The 20,083-nt window shown below is 36.4% G+C and overlaps 1 protein-coding gene across 41 annotated transcripts in view; it reads right to left on the bottom strand.

Moving 5' to 3' along the window:
- SNAP91 (synaptosome associated protein 91) overlaps nt 1–20,083 on the bottom strand; it is a 160,005-nt gene that overhangs the window by 22,254 nt on the left and 117,668 nt on the right. For 21 of the 41 annotated variants that reach the window (XM_063637804.1, XM_055274092.2, XM_055274111.2 and 18 more), the window contains 7 exons: nt 19,927–19,998; nt 19,438–19,521; nt 18,194–18,277; nt 9,375–9,509; nt 7,586–7,735; nt 3,157–3,187; nt 2,142–2,253 (listed from right to left, as the gene is read on the bottom strand). In XM_063637804.1, the coding sequence (XP_063493874.1) occupies nt 2,142–2,253; nt 3,157–3,187; nt 7,586–7,735; nt 9,375–9,509; nt 18,194–18,277; nt 19,438–19,521; nt 19,927–19,998 (668 nt within the window). The remainder of the gene's footprint in view (nt 1–2,141; nt 2,254–3,156; nt 3,188–7,585; nt 7,736–9,374; nt 9,510–18,193; nt 18,278–19,437; nt 19,522–19,926; nt 19,999–20,083) is intronic. The other 20 variants (XM_055274100.2, XM_055274101.1, XM_055274099.2 and 17 more) reach the window with 7 other exon arrangements.

Raw genomic sequence — 20,083 nt, 5'->3', positions numbered from 1 at the left:
AAAACTGGAAGCATTCCCTTTGAAAACTGGCACAAGACAGGGATGCCCTCTCTCACCACTCCTATTCAACATAGTGTTGGAAGTTCTGGCCATGACAATCAGGCAGGAGAAGGAAATAAAGGGTATTCAATTAGGAAAAGAGGAAGTCAAATTGTCCCTGTTTGCAGATGACATGATTATATATCTAGAAAACCCCATCGTCTCAGCCCAAAATCTCCTTAAGCTGATAGGCAACTTCAGCAAAGTCTCAGGATACAAAATCAATGTGCAAAAATCACATGCATTCATATACACAAATAACAGACAAACAGAGAGCCAAATCATGAGTGAACTCCCATTCACAATTGCTTCAAAGAGAATAAAATACCTAGGAATCCAACTTACAAGGGATGTGAAGGACCTCTTCAAGGAGAACTACAAACCACTGCTCAATGAAATAAAAGAGGATACAAACAAATGGAAGAATATTCCATGCTCATGGGTAGAAAGAATCAGTATCATCAAAATGGCCATACTCCCCAAGGTAATTTATAGATTCAATGCCATCCCCATCAAGTTACCAATGACTTTCTTCACAGAATTGGAAAAAACTACTTTAAAGTTCATATGGAACCAAGAAAGAGCCCGCATTGCCAAGTCAATCCTAAGTCAAAATAACAAAGCTGGAGGCATCACGCTACCTGACTTCAAACTATACTACAAGGCTACAGTAACCAAAACAGCATGGTGCTGGTACCAAAACACAGATATAGACCAATGGAATAGAACAGAGCCCTTAGAAATAACGCTGTGTATCTACCACCATCTGATATTTGACAAACCTGACAAAAACAAGAAATGGGGAAACGATTTCCTATTTAATAAATGGTGCTGGGAAAACTGGCTAGCCATATGCAGAAAGCTGAAACTGGATCCCTTCCTTACACCTTATACAAAAAATAATTCAAGATGGATTAAAGACTTAAATGTTAGACCTAAAACCATAAAAACCCTAGAAGAAAACCTAGGCAATACCATTCAGGACATAGGCATGGGCAAGGACTTCATGTGTAAAACACCAAAAGCAATGGCAACAGAAGCCAAAATTGACAAATGGGATCTAATTAAACTAAAGAGCTTCTGCACAGCAAAAGAAACTACCATCAGAGTGAACAGGCAACCTACAGAATGGGAGAAAATTTTTAATTAGAATTTATATTAATTTACTTCTTGCATGTTTGTTTGGCTGGCGGTGGTGATGATAAGAATTCAGGTAACACGGAAAGGATGACATCAAGAAAGCCTTAGAGATGGGTTTGATTTAGATATGTGGAGGTGGTAAGCAAAGGTGGAAAACTCCCAGTAAGTTTGGGAAACAGTGATTAGCTTAATTTTGCTAAACATAGAGTGTATATAGAAAAATTATACAGTTTGCTACTCTGAAAACACGTTCTTTTTGTGTCAGCAAATTTCACAAAGCAATAGTTAGTCTTTATTTCCAGTCATGTGTTCTTTCCCAGAGTGAATGGCAGTATTAATATATTAATAGAAATTTAAAATACAGACATGAAATCTATTTAAACCTTATAGAGAAGATGGTGTGAGTAGTTCCAAATTTTAAAATAGTGAGCAAAAGTAATAGGATTTTAAAACGAACTTACACAATACAAAACTGCCCAATCTTTCTGGTAAGAAAAAAAGTTATTACTTACTAAGACAGTCAGAAAATTTGGGCAAGAAATATGGGAAGATAGATAAAATAATCAATGATATTAAGTGCTTTTGATAAATCATTTTCATAATTTTACAAATATGGAAGTATAAATATTAATTAAAATATTTAAAAATTTAAAAAGGTCATAATCATTATTAAGTATAAAGTCATTGGAATCTGCATTTTGGTAACTTTTGCATCTTGCTTAGTTTTTGCATCTTGCTTATTTACTCTCTCCCCCTTCCCACAGCAAAATAGAGGCTACCAAATATTCTCATACCTAAGAATGGAGGGCAGCCCCCTGGGATGGAGTGCTATTTGCTTATATTTCTTCAGTGCAGAGGAATAAGTACACCATCGGCAGCAAAGTTAGCAAAATGCACCCTACTCTACACACTTGGAAACTGGCAAACTGCCTGTGCTGCCCTGGGCTCTGACTGCTACATACCAAAGGTGCACTTGGTGGAACGCCTGCTGACCAGGTTGCTGGAGCTACTTTCGGCTGCCAGTTGGCTCCACCAGTCAACTTTTTCTCTCCAGCATTCCACTGAAGATCTCCCCTAAAATCAGCCATACAAAACAAGCAAACAAACAAAAAAACACAAATCAGAAAAAAATGGTGTGTGGCTCCTTAGATTATTTTATTTGGGTTTAAAAGCAGTTTCTTTGAGTCAAGTGGTGTAGTGATAAGAACAGCAGTTAAAACTTACAGAGGAATCTTGCCAAGCTGTATCTAAGAAAGCTTAAAAGCATTTGAAAAAAAATCATTTAGAGTTTGGACCTCAGTAAGTATAGGAATTTCCTATCCTCTATAAAGAAAAGTATGTCAGAAAATCCAACTGAATTCATTTGTTATTAAACATGCAAATAAATATATCATATATACTGTACACTTAGATTTTGTTGAATTTAAATGCACTGATGATGGCACTTTCTGGATCTTAGAGGGTTCAGCAGAATGTTTCACACAACTGTATCATGACTGCAACCTGCCTTACAGTGATCGTAAGACACCATCCACTGAAAAATATGTCCCAATTTCAATGACAAAATATACATCTAAAAAAGAATATATTGTTTACCATTTTTACTATCTTTCCTTACAATTAACACTCCATGAAAGACTTTTTAAAATTCATGTTAGCTAGAACTATGGTAATGAATCTAGAATTTAATGCTATTAAAATATTCAAGCCACGATTCCGAAATATTTCTACATATAACTTAGTGACAATCTCGGAGATTGAAATAGATTATTCCTTTTCATTGCAAAGCAACAGTTTGGAGCTTCCAGTAAAATAACAACAACACAAATCTGGGATGAAATAAAAACCAATTGTGAAATTATCTGAAATTATCTAGCATGAGAATGAATAATTACTCCAATGAGTAAAATGGTTGATAGTCTCAAATGAATACAAATATACTGTCAAAAGGAAATCACATAATTTCCAAACACTTACTTTTTTGATGTGGTACCAGAAATTCCAAGATCTATAAATGGATAAAAGAAAAAAGAATGTAAATCTCTACACTCAGCTTATACGATACGACATTTAAAAGATCAAATAATCAGAAGTCTATAAAAAAGTCCTTATTTTGCCTAGGAATGACTGCATTCAGTTACACAGAAAAGAAACTATATTAGGAAATATTTTGATAAATTAAAGATTTTCTTTTACTTCATGTTAGACTTAAGGATCCATTTGAATGTCAACTGGTGTCCAGAAAAGAGCAAACACAGCAGGTTTGATGCTGCTATTTTAGAAAGGCTGCTCTCTGGGAACTTGGTTAGTAAATTGTTCTCTATACTGGGATAAAACTTGCCCTAAACGATAGAAGTGGATCACTGTGCCTACACTACTATTTGTACACACGATATGGTTTATGCTGAATATCCACTTTCGTTCTGCAAGTCTGAAATTCTGGCACATGCCAAGCAGAAATGCCTACATGATCACTGCCCAATCAATACTCTGGGTGTGGAGTCTCTAAAGGTCTTCTTTAGGTGTAAACACCTCACACATGCTGCTGCATTTTTGTTGCTGGGTGAAGCGTATGTTCTTCTCCTCAAGGGACAGACATAGCATAAGGAAGTCTGCATGTGGACTCTTCTAGACTCTGCTTGTCTTTTCCCCTTATCATCAGCTGTATATCCTTCCTCTGCTTCCATAATAAATCTCAGCTGTGAATACAACGATGTGCTGAGTCCCATGTGTCCTTCCAGTGGCTCTGTGAATCCCTTGACATAGTCGGCTTAATCAATCTGCTCTAATATCAATTCATTTATTACTTCAGAAAATATTTTGTGAGCATCTACATATACCAGGCACTGTTTTAGGCACCTGGAACATATTAGTAAAGAAAACAGTCAGAGAGTCCTATCCTGGAGGAACTTGCATTCCAATGGTGTCAGACAGATGACAAAATAATTAAAAAGTAAATTCTATAGGCTGCTAGAAGGCGATATGGAAAGCTTATGGAAAAATGAAAAGGAAGGGCAGAGTAAGTGGGGTTGAAGGGGTAGGATAAGCATGGGGCCAGAGAATATTATACAGGGCACTTGGGGAAGGATTCATAGACGTGAGAGTTGGGCAAAGCTGAGCAGAGTCTGGGTGAGAGCTTTCTAGGCAGAGGGAACAGCCAGGACAACAGCCCTAATCAGGTGCATGATCAATGTATTAGAGGATGAAGTTAATATTTATTTCTTACCAAATCTTGGCATTACAAAACAGAATAAGGTATCTATTAACTGAACACCAAATATAAAAATGATTACCTATAATTTTAGTTTTTTTAAGACAAAATTTATTTTAAAATCTATTTTTCAATTAGACTATAAAACTAAATATATGTGTATTAAGTGATTAAAAAGCTAAACCAAGTATTTATGCCTGTTCATGTGAAAAAGCAAAAGAAAGCAGAAGTGTATCTTACACATGTATACATGCATCCCTCGTCAAATTTCATGGCAGATGGGAATGAGTTACCTGAGGGCCTGGGCCTCTGTTGCAAGCTAGGTCTCCTGGGAAGAAGGCTCTGGGATGGAGATTAGCATGCAGGAGATTTATTTTGAAACGGAAGAGAGGAAACTGTGATTGGGCAAGAATGCAATGCAGTCTCAGTAGAAGCGTCAGCTAACACTGGAAAATGTTTTATAAAAACATTTTTCTTGAGATATAATTCACATACCATAAAATTCACCCTTTTAAAGGACGTAATTCAATGGTTTTAGTTTATTCACAGTGTTAATATAGAACTTTTTTGTCACCACAAAAAGAAACCCTGTACCAACTAGCAGTCACTCCTCTTCCTCTCTACTTCCCTCAGCCCCTTGAAGCCCCAATCTACTTCCTGTCTGTATGCATTTGTCTATTCTGGACATTTCATATAAATGGAATCATATATGGAAAATATATAGTCTTTCGTGACCAACTTCTTTCACTTGGCATGTTTTCACAGTAAATCCAGTTGTAGCATGTATCAGTACTTCATTTCTTTTTATTGACAAATAAGATTTCATTATGTAGATATATCATGTTTTTTAATCCATTCATCAAGTGATGAACATTAGGGTTGTCTACTTTTTGGCTACTATGAATAACGATACTATAAACATTCATGTACAAGTTTTTGTGTGCATACACATTTTCACTTCCACTCCATACACCTAAGAGTGGAAATGCTGAGTCATACGATATCTATGTTTAACATTTTGAGTAACTATCAGACTTCTTTCTATAGCAGCTAAACCATGTTACATTTTTACCAGCAATGTCTATGGGTTTCAAGTTTTCCATATCCTCATCAAGACTGGTTATATGCCTTTTTAATTATCTCCATCCTATTGGGTATAAAGTGGTATCTTATTTGGTTTTGATTTGCATTTCACTGATGAATAACAGTGAGCATCTTTTCACGTGCATATTGGCCATCGTATATATTCTGTGGAGAATATAGGGTGCTTGGGTCAAAAGGTCTATTCAAATAAATTCTTTGCCATTTTAAAAATTGCATTATTTGTGTTTTCATTATTGAATTGTGAGAGTTTTTTATTCTGAGTACAAGTCTCTTATCTGATAAATGATTTGCAAATATTTTCTCCCATTCTATGGTTTGTCCTTTCACTTTCTTAATGGTATTGTCTACTGCACAAAAGTATTAAATTTTGATACATTCCTATTTATCTATTTTTTCTTTTGTTTCTTGTACTTTTGGTGTCACATCTAAGCAACCAAACATAACCTAATCTCAGGTCATAAAGATTTACTCCTAGGTTTTCTTCTAAAAGTTGTATAGATTTAGCTCTTACATTTGGTTGTATGACTTATTTTGAATTAATTTTTTTTGTATAAGTAAAGGGTAAAATTTCATTCTTTTTCATGAGGTTATTTAGTCTTTCCCCAATTTTTTTCTCCTGAAAAGAATGTCTTTTCCCTCACTGAATGGTCTTGGTACCCTTGTCAAAAATCATTTGACTATATACATGGGTTTATTTCTGGGATCTTTATTCTATACCTTTGGTCTCTATATCTATCCTTATTCCAGTACCATTTGTCCTGATTATTGTAGCTTTGTAGAAGTTTTGAAATTGGAAACATGATTGCTTCAAATTTTTTCTTTTTCAAGATTGTTTGGCTATTGCTCTAGCGGGTTAGCTTCTTTCAGCTGGGATCATTCTCAAAGGTGGTTGACAGCTGAGGGCTGTGTGTTGGTGGCACTCTCAGCAGCTGGAGGCATGAGTCCTTTATTTCTGAAAGGGGATACATTATAGTATGCAGAGAAAGCAATCACTTCGTGAGATGAAATTCCTCCTCCTGTGTAGGAGGAAATATGCAAATAACCTCTCCCCGGGTATCATAAAAGCATTTTCATGGTTGCTCAAATCACAGGGAAGGAATGGAAAACAAAATGTATGTCCACAGGCAAATTCACAGGTAAAGAAGTCTGTACCAGTGATCTGCTAAACTTTTGATACTACCTTGAATAATATTACATATCTACAGTGGTAAACCCATTCACATGAATACAAAATTCAGAATTAAGAGCAAAGGTCGATCTTTATAAAAGCTGCCCTCCTCCCTAGGACTCTCACCTTTACTCACTCAGCTGTAGCCACTCATCTCTTGGATGTCCCTTGAATCTGCCAGGCAAACTTCATCCTCAAAGCCTTTGCACTGACTATTTCATTTTCCTGCAGATGTCCTTCTTTAGAACATCACATAGTTTATTTACCCATTTACCTTCAAAATCTTTGCTCAAATTTTACCTTCTTGTTGAGGCTTACTCTAACTCCTACCCTGTAGCACTCCCAGCTCTCCTTTGTCTGTTCTGTTTTTTCTCCATGGAACTTATGATCTATCACACTATAGAATTTATTTATTTTAAAGTTTGTGTCTGCCCTTCCTAAGTGCCATAAGTACAGACATTTTTATCTGTTTTGCTCACTGGTTTATCTCTAGAGCCTGGAAGAATGCTTGGTATTCAATAAATACTTGTTGAACCAATGACTGAAACTCAGCTGGATACTCAATTTATAAAGATACTACACTTCATGTAAGTTACTCTATGTTCTTATTTCCAAATGAAATGGAAAGTTAAGTGCTTTTCACACATAATACACTTGGTTTCATACTTGTATATGATCCCTGATTATACCTTTAATAATTTAGACTAAAATGACATGGGTACTGCTTGTGAGCCAATGGCATAGGAACTGTTTGCCTTCCAAGGACCTGCACTGGGTAAAGCACTAAGTATTTCTATTTCCTCCCTGCCATACTCAACCATAAGAGACTCCAGAAACAAAACATATGAGATGAGAGAGAGAGAGAGAGAAACAAAAAACAATTCACACATGCTTCAGTTAAAAAAAAAAAATAGATTACTCACTGCCTACTAAGCTGGCAAGAGATGAATCAAGATCACTTCCAAGGGCTTTGCTGGCTACCATCGCAGGACTGGGTGGTACCATTGAGACAGGTGCAGGCTGCCCAGCTGGTGCCATGGTTGGCATCAAAAGATCACCTAGACCATCAAACACTGGAAATCAAATAGACTAGGTTCAGAATAATTGAAAACAAAAAAAGATCATATGCGAAATTAAAGTAAAACTGTCTTTTGATACTATGGAAACAAGTGAATATAAAATCTTATAAAAGAAGGCAAGTAATTCACACTTTTCATGACTGTAACACCAAGAAGAACATGTCAACATATGTCTACTCATAAAGTATGAAAATACTAATGAACATGAACAAGGATGGAAAAAAAATCTGTATAATGTACAGGAATGAACACAGACTTCGCAGCCAGAACTGGGCTTCAATTCAGCTGCATGACTCACTGGCTATATGACTTTAAGAAAGTTACCCTCTGAGCTTCTTAGTTTTCTCATCTGTAAATGGGGAGAGTATGACCAATACATGGCTTTGTTGTAAATATTAAATTAGGTGATATATGTCATGGGTTTATTATAATGCTTGCTTTATATAGGCATTCAATATTGCCACTGTTGCTCTTATTCAAGAAAATAGCAAAAAGACTTCTAATGTGCTTTATGGTGAAATCTAAATAATTTACTCTGAAAACCTAAAATGTTTACCTTAAAAATAATTCTTAAATGAGAAAATAATGCATCTCTTGGTTTCCTACGAAATTAGGAAACAAAATAATATCTGATATAACAGTCAGCATCTAGTAATAGGTACCTGAAAAAGTTGATCACATTTTAAAAGTAATAATTTTGATTTTTTTCTCTCTCATTAGAGCAATGATTTCTGGTTGTAACTCTAAGAGCATAAGTAAATTAAATACTATTTTAAGTATTAGGGATCAAATGCATCACTGATGGCTCCTGATCACCAAATAAGTTACTAATTGTTCAGTTCCTAGAATACAGAAAGTCCATTCTAAATGCAGACACATAGCATTTGCATAAGATGTTGCTAACATGTTATCTATGTCAAAAACTTTGTAGTTGTAAAATTTTATCAAAAAACTATGTATATCTACCATAACAACTACTATACAATAATTTTAAAGTGAAAAAGGACAGCATTCAACTAGGCACTGGCAATAGAAGCAACCAAATTGTCAGGCAGAGGATTTATTTAGGGTGTTTCTGAAACACATTTAATTGCCAAAAACTCACCAAGTGAAAATTTGTAGTAAGGACCCAGCATGGGAAGAGTAGAATGGAAGAGAATACAAACAAAATGACAGCAGTGATGAAAGGTTAAAGGCAGGCAAAGAATACTATCTGTGTCTCAACTTCATAAAACTGAGGGCCATGCAGGCTTCAGAGGATGTAAGCAACAGCAGTGGGAGTGTTCACGTATTCAAACACTGTACAAAGATTTAGTACAAAGTGTTTTTCTTTAACCATCTCTAAACCATGTGCACATAAGCTCATGCAAATAGATGGTATGCAGGTTAAGTTAGATTTCTGCTAAAAATAAACAGAAACAGAGACAGGATTGCAGGTTATTCTTATGGATACCAATATGTACTGTAAATTTTAATTTAAGTTACTGAATGAGAGATTTATTAACGTTTTATAAACCAAATTATCACTCAATATTTGCTTGTTGTAAATTTCCTGATAGCATACTAACCTTAGGTAGTACTTTTTTTTATTACCAGGACACATGAAAAGAATGTTTGAAAGTCACTGCCTCACCTGATGGATCAAAGGAACTGCTGCTGGAAGTTGAAGGCGTTGTCCCAAAAGCTGCCTCAAAATTGGGCTGTAGCAGGTTATTCTGAGCTGGAGTCACTGGAGATGGGGAAGGGGCCATGAAAGAACCCCCAAATCCTGAAAAAAAAGTTCCAAAAAAACATAAGCAGAAATAACATAAAGGTGGGTAAAGGCCATAAAAACAGAATTTAAAAAGTTATAGAAAACCGAAAAGGAATTGATTGCATGTTGATTAGCAGTGAGTGAAACAGAGAAGCTCGTTTCTGAAAAGTTGTTCAAGCATAATATTTTGAAATCTGACATGCATTAATGAGAGATTTAATTTAATTAGAAATAAGATAGCACACAAGTATACCCTTATTAAGAGAAACTATAGCAAGCAAATCTATTATTACAATGGAGTATATAAAACAAATAAGGTATCACTAGGGTTAAGATTCAGACAGTCTCATTACATTGAAATTTTGTTCTTCAAATCATAATATCCAGTTTCTAGAAAATGTTTACTGCAAATTATAATAAAATGCAAAACAAATAATAAAAATACACATCAAATCTTTAACATCTATCATACATGTTCTAGCCCCACTGCTGTTACCACCAGTGCAGGCCCCCGCAACCCTGCTCTCTGGATTCATGAACAGTCATGGAGTGCGATGGCATCCTGTCTCTAGTCTAGATCTCCTCCAATCTAGTCTTCACAGTGCAGCCAGAGTGATCTTTCCAAGTGGAAAATGTTGACAAAGTTACTTCTCCAAAATCTTCTATCAGCTTCCCATAATTTTTCAATTCATATAATTTAAATTCCTTCATATAGTGATCAGATCCTTCTGTCTCTACTCACTGGCCCCTGCAGCAAAGCAGGATGCAGCAGTGATCCGCCACTCGCAGTGTCAGATGTCTGCTCTGGGAGGACTTCCTTGCCCTCACACTGCTACCCACTACCAGCTGCATCCCTCCCACATCCCCATATACATGCCGAGTATCCTCAGCACCTGGTACATGGCCCCCTGCTACTCTCATTACATGTATTTATCCCCACTGCCCTGACTCCAACCCCAGATGGCTTTTTGAGGCCAAGGACTGTGTCTTCTTTTCATGTTTTTTTCCACTAATATCCTGCACAGTGCCTAAAACACTGAATTAGTGTTTATTAAATGAAGGACACTTTTGAATATAAAAGGTGAGGACAAATCAAAGACTACTGTAAAGTAATCCAACCTCAGATTAAGTATTTATCCTTTGATGGCTGTAAGCAAAACATTTCTCTCAATCAACAGACAGAAACAGAAGCAGAGATCACTCTGTACTGCTGCTGAACAAAAATATACAACCTGTGAAGGAAGTGATTTCTTAACAAGACACTGGATGATGTTCTATTATAAAAGAATTTATTACTACTAGAAGTCATTCCTATACAAAGTTTAAGTATATATTCCTTTCAAATCCAGCCACATTGTCTCTTCTTCACAAACTGCTTGCAAGAACAATGTTTCAAAAAACATCCTTAAGTTTACATTCCATAGAATCGATTTATAATTTTGAAAATGATTTCCACTAAAATTATCTACTATTTTCTAAAGCAGGTGGCAACGCTGTTTGAGTTATGTTATTCCTAGAAATTGACAGTGATGTGGGTTTAGGCTTTCCTCATATGCGTATGAAAAAATTTTAATTTGGAAAAAAAGTTTTTTATTAGATGATCTTTACAGTTCATGATGGCTACTTTAAGTGATTTTAGTATTTGAATGGCACAAGTATCATGTAACTTTCTTTACTGAAGAAGACATTCTCTAAATCAGTAAGAGCTTGGCCCAGCCAAGGCAGATTAAAAGTAATTATTTTTGTGAATGTGACCATTTTGATTTTAGGAAGATCGGTGGCTGTATTAATGTTGATTTTTAAAAAACATTATCCCGTACCTCAAGTTGGAATTTGTCTGGTTAATTTAGGCAACTGTTCTATGTTGTGATTCTCTTTCTATAGGTGAATGTGGAGAAAACTTGACTCTTGACTTCTTAAAACTTGGCCATGGAAAGGACAATTTATTTTAGAATCACAGCATATTAGTGTTGGAAAGGGCCTCAGGATCATCCGATTCCATCCTGTCATCTCATGGCTAGAAGAAATGACTCAAAGAGAAGTTAACACACTGGTAAGATTCAGTAAAAAGAGGAAAAAGAGTGCATTCACCTAGGACACTCTGCTTAGTGCTATTTCCACTTTATGCTAAGATCACATCTATAGGTGAATAAATAAAGCTGTTCACTGAAAAAAAAAATAGTGTCTTCTCTAAGAAAATTTAAGGTAAGCCAACATTGGCCCAGGGCTCACCAAGTGCCAGGCACTGTTCTAGGTTTCCTTTTTTAGGGTGAACCCTATGAACGACACGAACGGCTGATATTTGACTGTTTTGATCCTAGAAAATCAGCAGTTTTAAACAGTTCAATCTAAAACACACATTAGCTTATCTAATCCTTATAACAACCCCATGAGGTTCAAAGATGAGAAAGCTGTGGTCAGAGATGTTAGACAATTTGTCTAAGGTCATATGAAAGCACATGGCAGATCCAGGATTCCAAACAGGAATTCTCCAGAGTCTGGACTCTTTGCCACTGTACCACACAGCCTCTTTCTCACATCCAGAAAAAATGCTGCAGTGGTAATCTTCCTATACATTTATAAAATTGTTGAGATCTGGCAGGATGACTTTTTCCCATTATACTCGGTTCTTATGAAGTAAGTGCCCTCACAAGCCTAGAATAATTAAACAGCTATTAAGTGATATAAAATGACCAACTGATTATCTCAAAAAAAATAATTGCTATAATGAAGAACTAAACAGGAACATTACAGTCATTCATGAAGAGTTTGAGGAATTCCCCCTGGTAACTAACTGAAAAGTTTTAGGGCCCTGGAATAGAGTTAATAGAAAAACCTAAACAACGAATCTTTCTATGTGGTTCTAATTTATATTAGGAAAGACGTTTAGGTGGGTATGGTGGTTCATGCCAGTAATCCCAGCATTTGGGGAGGCTGTGGCAGAAGGATCACCTGAAGCCAGGAGTTTGAGACCAGCTTGGTCAATACAGTGAGACCTCATTTTTATATATCTATCTATATATATCAACATATATAAATTAGCCAGGGGGCATGATGGCATGTGCCTGTAGTCCCAGCTGCTCAGGAGGCTGAAGTGGGAGGATTGCTTTAGCTCATCAATTCAAGGCTGCAGTGAGCTATGTTCACACCAATGCCCTCCAGCCTATGCAACAGAGGGTGACCTTGTTGCTTAAAAAAATAAAAACAAAAACAAAAAGAAAGGTGCCCTATGGAATGGAATTGGAAACAGAGTAAGGCTTTTGTGCGTCCTGTAATCATATTTGAACTGTCCTACACTATAACTAAGAGCAAACTGTTTCCAGGTACTCAACCATCTGTTGATACACTGCTTTTTAATCACAGATGATTAGTCTTATGAATGTATTATTCTACAGGGGAGTAGTCTACACTCTTAATTAAGTTCTATTGATTCAGATATATCAAGTCTCACTGTCGTAGTCTACATAGTCTACATAACACATCATATTGTTTCAGTTGCAAGAGTACAATTTTTTTTTCTTTTTTGAGATGGAGTCTCGCTCTGTCACCAGGCTGGAGTGCAATGGCGCCATCGTGGCTCACTGCAATCTCTGCCTCCTGGGTTCAAGCCATTCTCCTGCCTCAGCCTCCCAAGTAGCTGGGATTACAGGCGTGTGCCACTACACCCAGCTAATTTTTGTATTTTTAGTAGAGACAGGGTTTCACCATGTTGGCCAGGATGGTCTCGATCTCCTGACCTTGTCATCTGCCCGCCTCGGCCTCCCAAAGTGCTTGGATTATATAGGCATGAGCCATCGTGCCCGGCCGCAAGAGTGCAATTTTAAAACTACTGCTAAAGACACTCCCACACAGGATGATAGAATTGATCCTCTGTAGACCTTTGCCTTTTATAGGAAATTGTTACTTTTTAATTCCACACTGGGTATGTTTGTATTTTAAATTCAGTTCAAGGACTTCTGTGGCTCATTTTAAGCAATTAATGTGGTTAAGAGAACAAATGCAAAACTACAAAGGGCCTCACAGGCTGGACCATATAGTCCCGTCTTTGCAATTAAAGATAGAATGTGAAATTATCTTATACTAGTACAGATTTACGGTGCACTCACCCTAAAATTGTGTCTATGATGGAAAAACATGGTTGTCCTGCTTGCTGCCAACCTCAGATGTTAGGCATATTCCTCAACACACCTAACTTCCTTAACAGTCCATTTTTACCTTTGTCATCCAGTAATCTGCCTCTAGCTTTCAAACATCTGTATTTTCGGTTGGTATATTTTGAGCAGTTTGACAGCTTTACTCTTCACTGTATGAAATATTTACTTTTATTATTTAAAAACTTAACTTTCAAGTTTTCATTCAGATACTACCTGAGATATGGATAATATCTGTATCCTACCAGTAATCTCAATGGCTTGGAGAGAATTACTCATTGTTGTTATGGATTCTCCCCTCTGCTTCCCCCGTCCCCCCATTCCTTCCTTTCTTCATTATTTTGATAATGATTTTTCTAGTCTGGCCTCATTGGAAGTTGTCCTCTCCAGAATTTTTTATCATTTCACTATACTGCATGCACCAAACCCCTTAAAATTTTTACTCAAGGGGTATAAGAAGACTAAGGCAATATTTCAAGTGCTGTTTAATTCTGGAACTGGTATTATCTGACAGTTCTAAAACTGAATTTGAATAAAGAAGAATAGTTTTTATGACAGATAGGTTCATTTTCAAGAGACTATCTAGTTAGTCTTTGTTTTCAAGTTTCAAAATAATACCAGTTTTTAACAAAGCTTTCACCTCAATTTTAAAATGGTTCTTAATGTTTAGTTTAAAATCTCTAAAATCATTTTAACATTTAATTATATCATATATTTATTGCCTTATCTTTATGATTCACACGTAAATGTATTCACTCAAAAAAATCTAATCTTAGGCACGGGGAAAGAGTCCTTAGTCCAGTGACCAAGGTTCCCTTTGAACAGTCTAAACCTCCCATGACAGTGTCTGCATATTATTTTTCTCTTTCATTCTTTCTCAAAACAGTTTTATTACTAAAGGCAATCACAGTATTCTAGAGAATCTTTTTCTCTCTCCTCTCTCTTTGATTCTGATCATATTTGTGGGCTTGTTACCTATGACTAGGCTCATTTATTTATTTTTTTAAAAAATCCTCTTAGTTTCAACAGACTATGGACTTAGCTGATCCCTCCCCCAAATAAACACAGACACAACTATAATACAAATGCTAAGCTTCACTGCAAATTACTATACACAGTGCCCCAAATATTTGTCCTACTTAATATGTATTAAATAAAAATGTATGAGAATTGTGAAAACTCAGAAACAGCCAACTGTCAGCTAGGTTACATATATAAATGTGACTGTGGTTTTATATTGTGTTTATTAGCAGAATTTTTTTCATTTTTCATTTTTTTTGTTTTTGGCTAGGAAAGTTGCTCCTAGTTCACAGGATAGAATTATATTAATATTCCATGATGTTCTTTAGTGAGAATATGACTTCCTTATGCTTTGATACTTGAACAAGTGTGAGAAATATTTTTCTATAAGAAAACAGGGAAGTATGAAAAATTAGCCCCCAAAATTAAGCCCTACGGAAATTAAAAGTAAGTTAAAATTTCTAATGCTAGCTTATTTTTGTTTTTTGTTTTTAGTAGAGACTAGTGTTTCACCATGTTGGCCAGGCTGGCTTGAACTCCTGACTTCAAGTGATCTGCCCATCTCGGCCTCCCAAAGTAGTGGGATTATGATTGTGAGACACTGCGCCCAACCCCTTATATCAGGATATAAGGTGAAATAATAGTTCACATTGTGCCAAATAAATCAGGCACTGACATATGTATACATTAAATTACAAGAATTGTTTTGAAAGCAAATGAGACATTAAAACTCATCTGTGCTGATTTACATTGAATATTATTTAAATAGAAAAGAGAGAAATAAGAAAGTGTACACAATATGTAACTTTGTCTATCACTGAAAGAGTCACAAGAAGATGCAGTAAAAGAAATGGAAAGTGTACAGTAAATGAGACCTATGTAGATGACATTGGGTACTTTCATTGATGATTTTCTCCTGTTTTCTACCCCATTTTAATAAGATTTCAGAATTGACGACACAATTGAATAATTTTATTTTTTGTAAAGTGAACTAACATACTTTTTTTGTACACTTCCCCTGCTGGACCTGTCCATATACCAAGCTGTGCAGTTGTGGCACAGGTATGTGCAGTTACACCTGGCAGCAGGTGACAAACCCCTTCAGGTTTGTTCTAGATGTGTTTTTAGATTTTTATTGCATCCCCCAGGGTCAAATCTCTTGGCTCTGTTACTGACCTCTAACTTGGAATTGGATGGGAACACTCCCTTTTCCCACAGGCCTTGACTGGCCTTTCAGCTCCAGTTTCTAGTGTCCTCGGCTCTTTGAGAAACACAGTATCTCAGGTTCTAGCCTTGGAGGACATAGAGAGGCCACAATGGAGGAGGATCCTGGAGTAGACAGTGTGGCTGTGCAGCACTGGAGGTGGTCAACAGTGGCTGACCGCTCCGCCAGGCTCCTGTCTGGTAGGCTTCAAACCCCCATTTGAGATCTGTGGCAGGGGATGAGACACCCAGGAGAGAAAGAAAGAATTCATAGGCTTCTGTGAAAGGCCAGAACATTTGATTTTACGGGCCGTTTTAATCTTAATTATAACTTCAAAGCAAAATGTTTGTAATCACTAATCTCATTTTAAAGTTAACAAGGTCATGATCCCCCAAATAGCCATTAAAACTATGCTATTTCTGTGGCATGTTAAAATCTTATTGCTGAAACCCCCAAATGAATATGAAGTTTATTGGTTTAGTAAGAGTTTGAAAGTTTCTGTAGCCAATTGGAAGCTGATATAAGAATATCTAGGCCTGGATAAAAGCCAGGCAAACTAGCAGTTTATTTCCCCAAGTAACCAGCTGTGGTTTGTGTTAAGTGTACTGCCTCTTATAATCTCCGCAACTTCCAAAGTTCTCAGCAGTATCATGGTGGTGCCCTGGTTCTTCAGTATTGAGGAAAATACCTAGTGGTAGTCACTGGTATGAATGGTTTCAGCACGCAAGACTGTTATGTTTGATCAAGGTAGTCTGGAAAGGATGGGAAAGACACTAGAGAACTATTGCCCCTGGGAAAGGCTGTTAAATAGCTGGTCTGAATTACTTATGGAAGGAAAGGTTAACAGCTGGGCTGTGACTACCTGCTTTAGCTTCCTGAGGAAAGATCTGACCTCAACTCAAACTTCCTACAACTCTGAAGGCTGATGAGGGTCCTTTAACATCTGCCATTACTACTAATCCAAGAATAAATGTTCCTTAGCTTGCTGTGCCTGGTGCCAGGACTGTTTATTGTATAACTTGTAATTTTATGGGCTATATCCACACTAAAAAAGGGAACTGTTCATACGCTCTGTCAAGGTCTACATGGCTAGCACTAGCACGGTATTTAAGATGAAAGACTTCAGACATGCATGGCAGCTTCCCAGTGGTGATGTGACCCATGCTCTCGTCAGCCCCTTGTCAACCTTAGGACCAAAATTCATCCCTTGTGGTGACTGTGGAGGGCCCTCAGAAGCTGCATCTGAGTGACTGAGTCCTCTGTGATACTACTGTTGTGCTTCCTGTTATGTACCTGTCTAAGTAAAATCAGAGTAAGGTAAGCCAACAATGTCTTGTGAGTTTGACTAATAATCTGAACTTAAACTTACTACTGTGGTCTTGCAACTGGCCTTTCATAATGCTTTGCTTATGAAAATAATAATTTCTAGGTCAAGGCTATCACTAAGCACACACTTTATCTTGCTCCCAAGGAAGAGCAATAGTTGGCTTTTACTATTTTTGAGTCCTTGAACTGTTTCCTTTTATTCTATATATACTACTTGGGCCACAAGCAGTAATCCTAGGCAAACTGTACCAATCTATTTCACACCATGACCCTGTTGAACTGAGATCACCCCATGAGTTTTCACATAGAAAAATGATCAACTTGTTAAAAAAAAAAACAAAAAAAAACAGTGGTCTATGTAATAGCGGTTTTGACCCAATGGTAGGAGTCTGTAACAGTTTCTCCTGGAGTGATTCATGTATTATGAAATCTATTTTCAAACATCATGGTACATTTCCCCACAAATTCCTTTAAAAAAAGATGGGCATAGACATTACAAGACAAAAATTGTTACGTAAGCATATTACCTTTTAAAAAATCTAAAGGAAACACGTTGGCTGAAAATAAGGCAGACTTGGAGCATCCAAGAAGCCACAAAGGTGGCTTGTATACAGCTGCAACTTTAAGACTAGTTTCATAAAACCCTGAGAAATAATCAAACTTCTATTGTACAATGACTTAATTTTCAATTTCATGTCTTTTAAAATTATTTTTAAAAAATAATTTCAATTTTGTTTTAGATTTGCAGGGGGCAAGTACAGATTTGTTACATGGGTGTACTACAAGATGCTGAAGTTTGGGGTATGATTGATCCTGTCACCCAAGTAATAAGCATAGTACCCAATAGTCAGTTTTTCAATACTTGCCCCCTCCCTCAATTTCATGTCTTGAAAGAAAAAGAAAACATGAACCCTGCAATTTATGTAATTTTTATAATTGCTACTTATAAAAATATATCCAACTTTAACTTCTACAAAATACCATTTTAATTTAATTACCAGCTAGTAGGTCTGCCGATGCTGATGAACTAGAAGCAGCCTGAGATGCAGGTTGGGGTTCAGAAGCACTACTTCCAAATGCATCTATCCGTTATCCATTGTGCAGCGGAAAAGTAAGAAAGTGTAAAAAGTAAGTACAGTAAGTAATTTTAGTATTATGTAGAGAAATGCAGAGACATGACAGTGTACAGTGCGCTTGTCTTTTGTGGGTGTGTGAAATGATCACATGAATTGAATTATGCTCTGACCGGTTTATTCTCTCAAAAAGAGTTCTAAAATATTAACAAGTAATACCTCTTTGTAAGATTAAGGGAATTCTTTTTTTCTTTTCCTAAGAATAAAATTTTTGGACTAAACCCTGTCATCTGTCAAAACAGAAGCAAGGTTTTAAACTTTTTACCTAAAGGTAATACAACAGAATTTTTCCATTTACAATTCTATTAAATGTTTAAAAAATTAATAAACTTAATTCAAGGAGCAGCAATATGATTTGTACCTACATGTCAAGGTTTAGTGTTTATTTGACACAAGTCTTGAGCCCCTAAATGTCAGACACTGCAACATCTTTGTATTCCTCATGTACCCATCATGGAATGTCCACGATGCTTCAATGTACAGGAGGTACTCAATGTGGGTTAAGCTTTCTAAGGATAGTATTTAAGCTCAAGAGTTAATTCAGTACATCTTCCTGCCCTCAGATAACACATAAAGGAAGAGGGAAATATATCTAAATCAGCAACACATTTTCCAATCCTTCTCACTCTTTGTAAGGATAGCAAAACATTACAAATAAACCTACAGAATAAGGCACAACATCTAGACTTCTGCTTTCAGTTTTAAATGGCTTGTTTTCATTTCTAAATTATCTATTAATAGGTCATGTTATTTGGCTTTTAAGAACTTAGAGATGTTGATTTAGCCAACAGATCAGGATCACCAAGGAAGAACAGTTGAAGGAAATTCCAGTCAGGTAATTCTACATTAGGACAAAGAACAAAAAGTTGGAAAGATCAAGTGAAAAATTATGTGTTTTGTTAGGTCATGTACTGAAAGTTATGATGAAATGATGAGGATGAAGATGATGATGACGAAGAAATGAAAATGACCTTAAAAACTCAAGTTTACATTTAAGAGATAGAATTTTATATAGCCTAAAGAAAAAATGGTGAAATATAATAAAATAGACTAAAAATTATCTGAAGAAAAAAAGATTCCTTAAGTGTTGATGGAGGAGAAATACGCACCCCCAAAAAGGTCTATGACACCTGAAGAATCCACCTTTGCTGGCGAAGCAGTGGTTGCAGGAGATGGTGCTGCAAACGCATCCACTGCAGTGAAGCACAGACAGGAAAAAGTGCATGTCACCCAAAGGAAAAGACAACAATGAGACCTGACAAATGGCATCTTGGGATTTCATGGTTCACTCCAGGCAGAAAGACTGGACAATCTTAACAGTTAAGGAAAAGCAAATAGATTTTAAAATACACACTCTCCAGAACAAAATAAAATTGACTCCTTGAGGTCAGAGGTTTCAGTGTGAAAAAAATTTTCACTAGCCTTAAATTTGAAATATTAACCCTCAATGGTTGATGATGGTCCCAAGAGTGAGTTTTTCTTTTCAAGTACATTTTAAATTTAAAAGAAATCAAGAAAAACCCACATGTTATATCCTTCTCTCCATGCATTACTCCCACAAGACAACTCTGAAGGCCTGACCTTGGCAAAGCACTCACCGGATAAGAGGTCAGCAGTGAGAGAACTCTCAGGCACAGGAGAAGCCCCTTGTGGTGGAGAGGAGAAAGCATCTTCCAAAAGTGAAACAAACCAAAATCAAGCAGAGGTAAGTAGCAGAAAGCTGAAATCAAAGTCAAAAATCTAACAAATGCATTA

This window comes from Symphalangus syndactylus, chromosome 4 (genome assembly GCF_028878055.3).
Source record: "Symphalangus syndactylus isolate Jambi chromosome 4, NHGRI_mSymSyn1-v2.1_pri, whole genome shotgun sequence".
Lineage (NCBI taxonomy): Eukaryota > Metazoa > Chordata > Mammalia > Primates > Hylobatidae > Symphalangus > Symphalangus syndactylus.
This window is presented reverse-complemented; position numbering and strand designations above follow the sequence as displayed.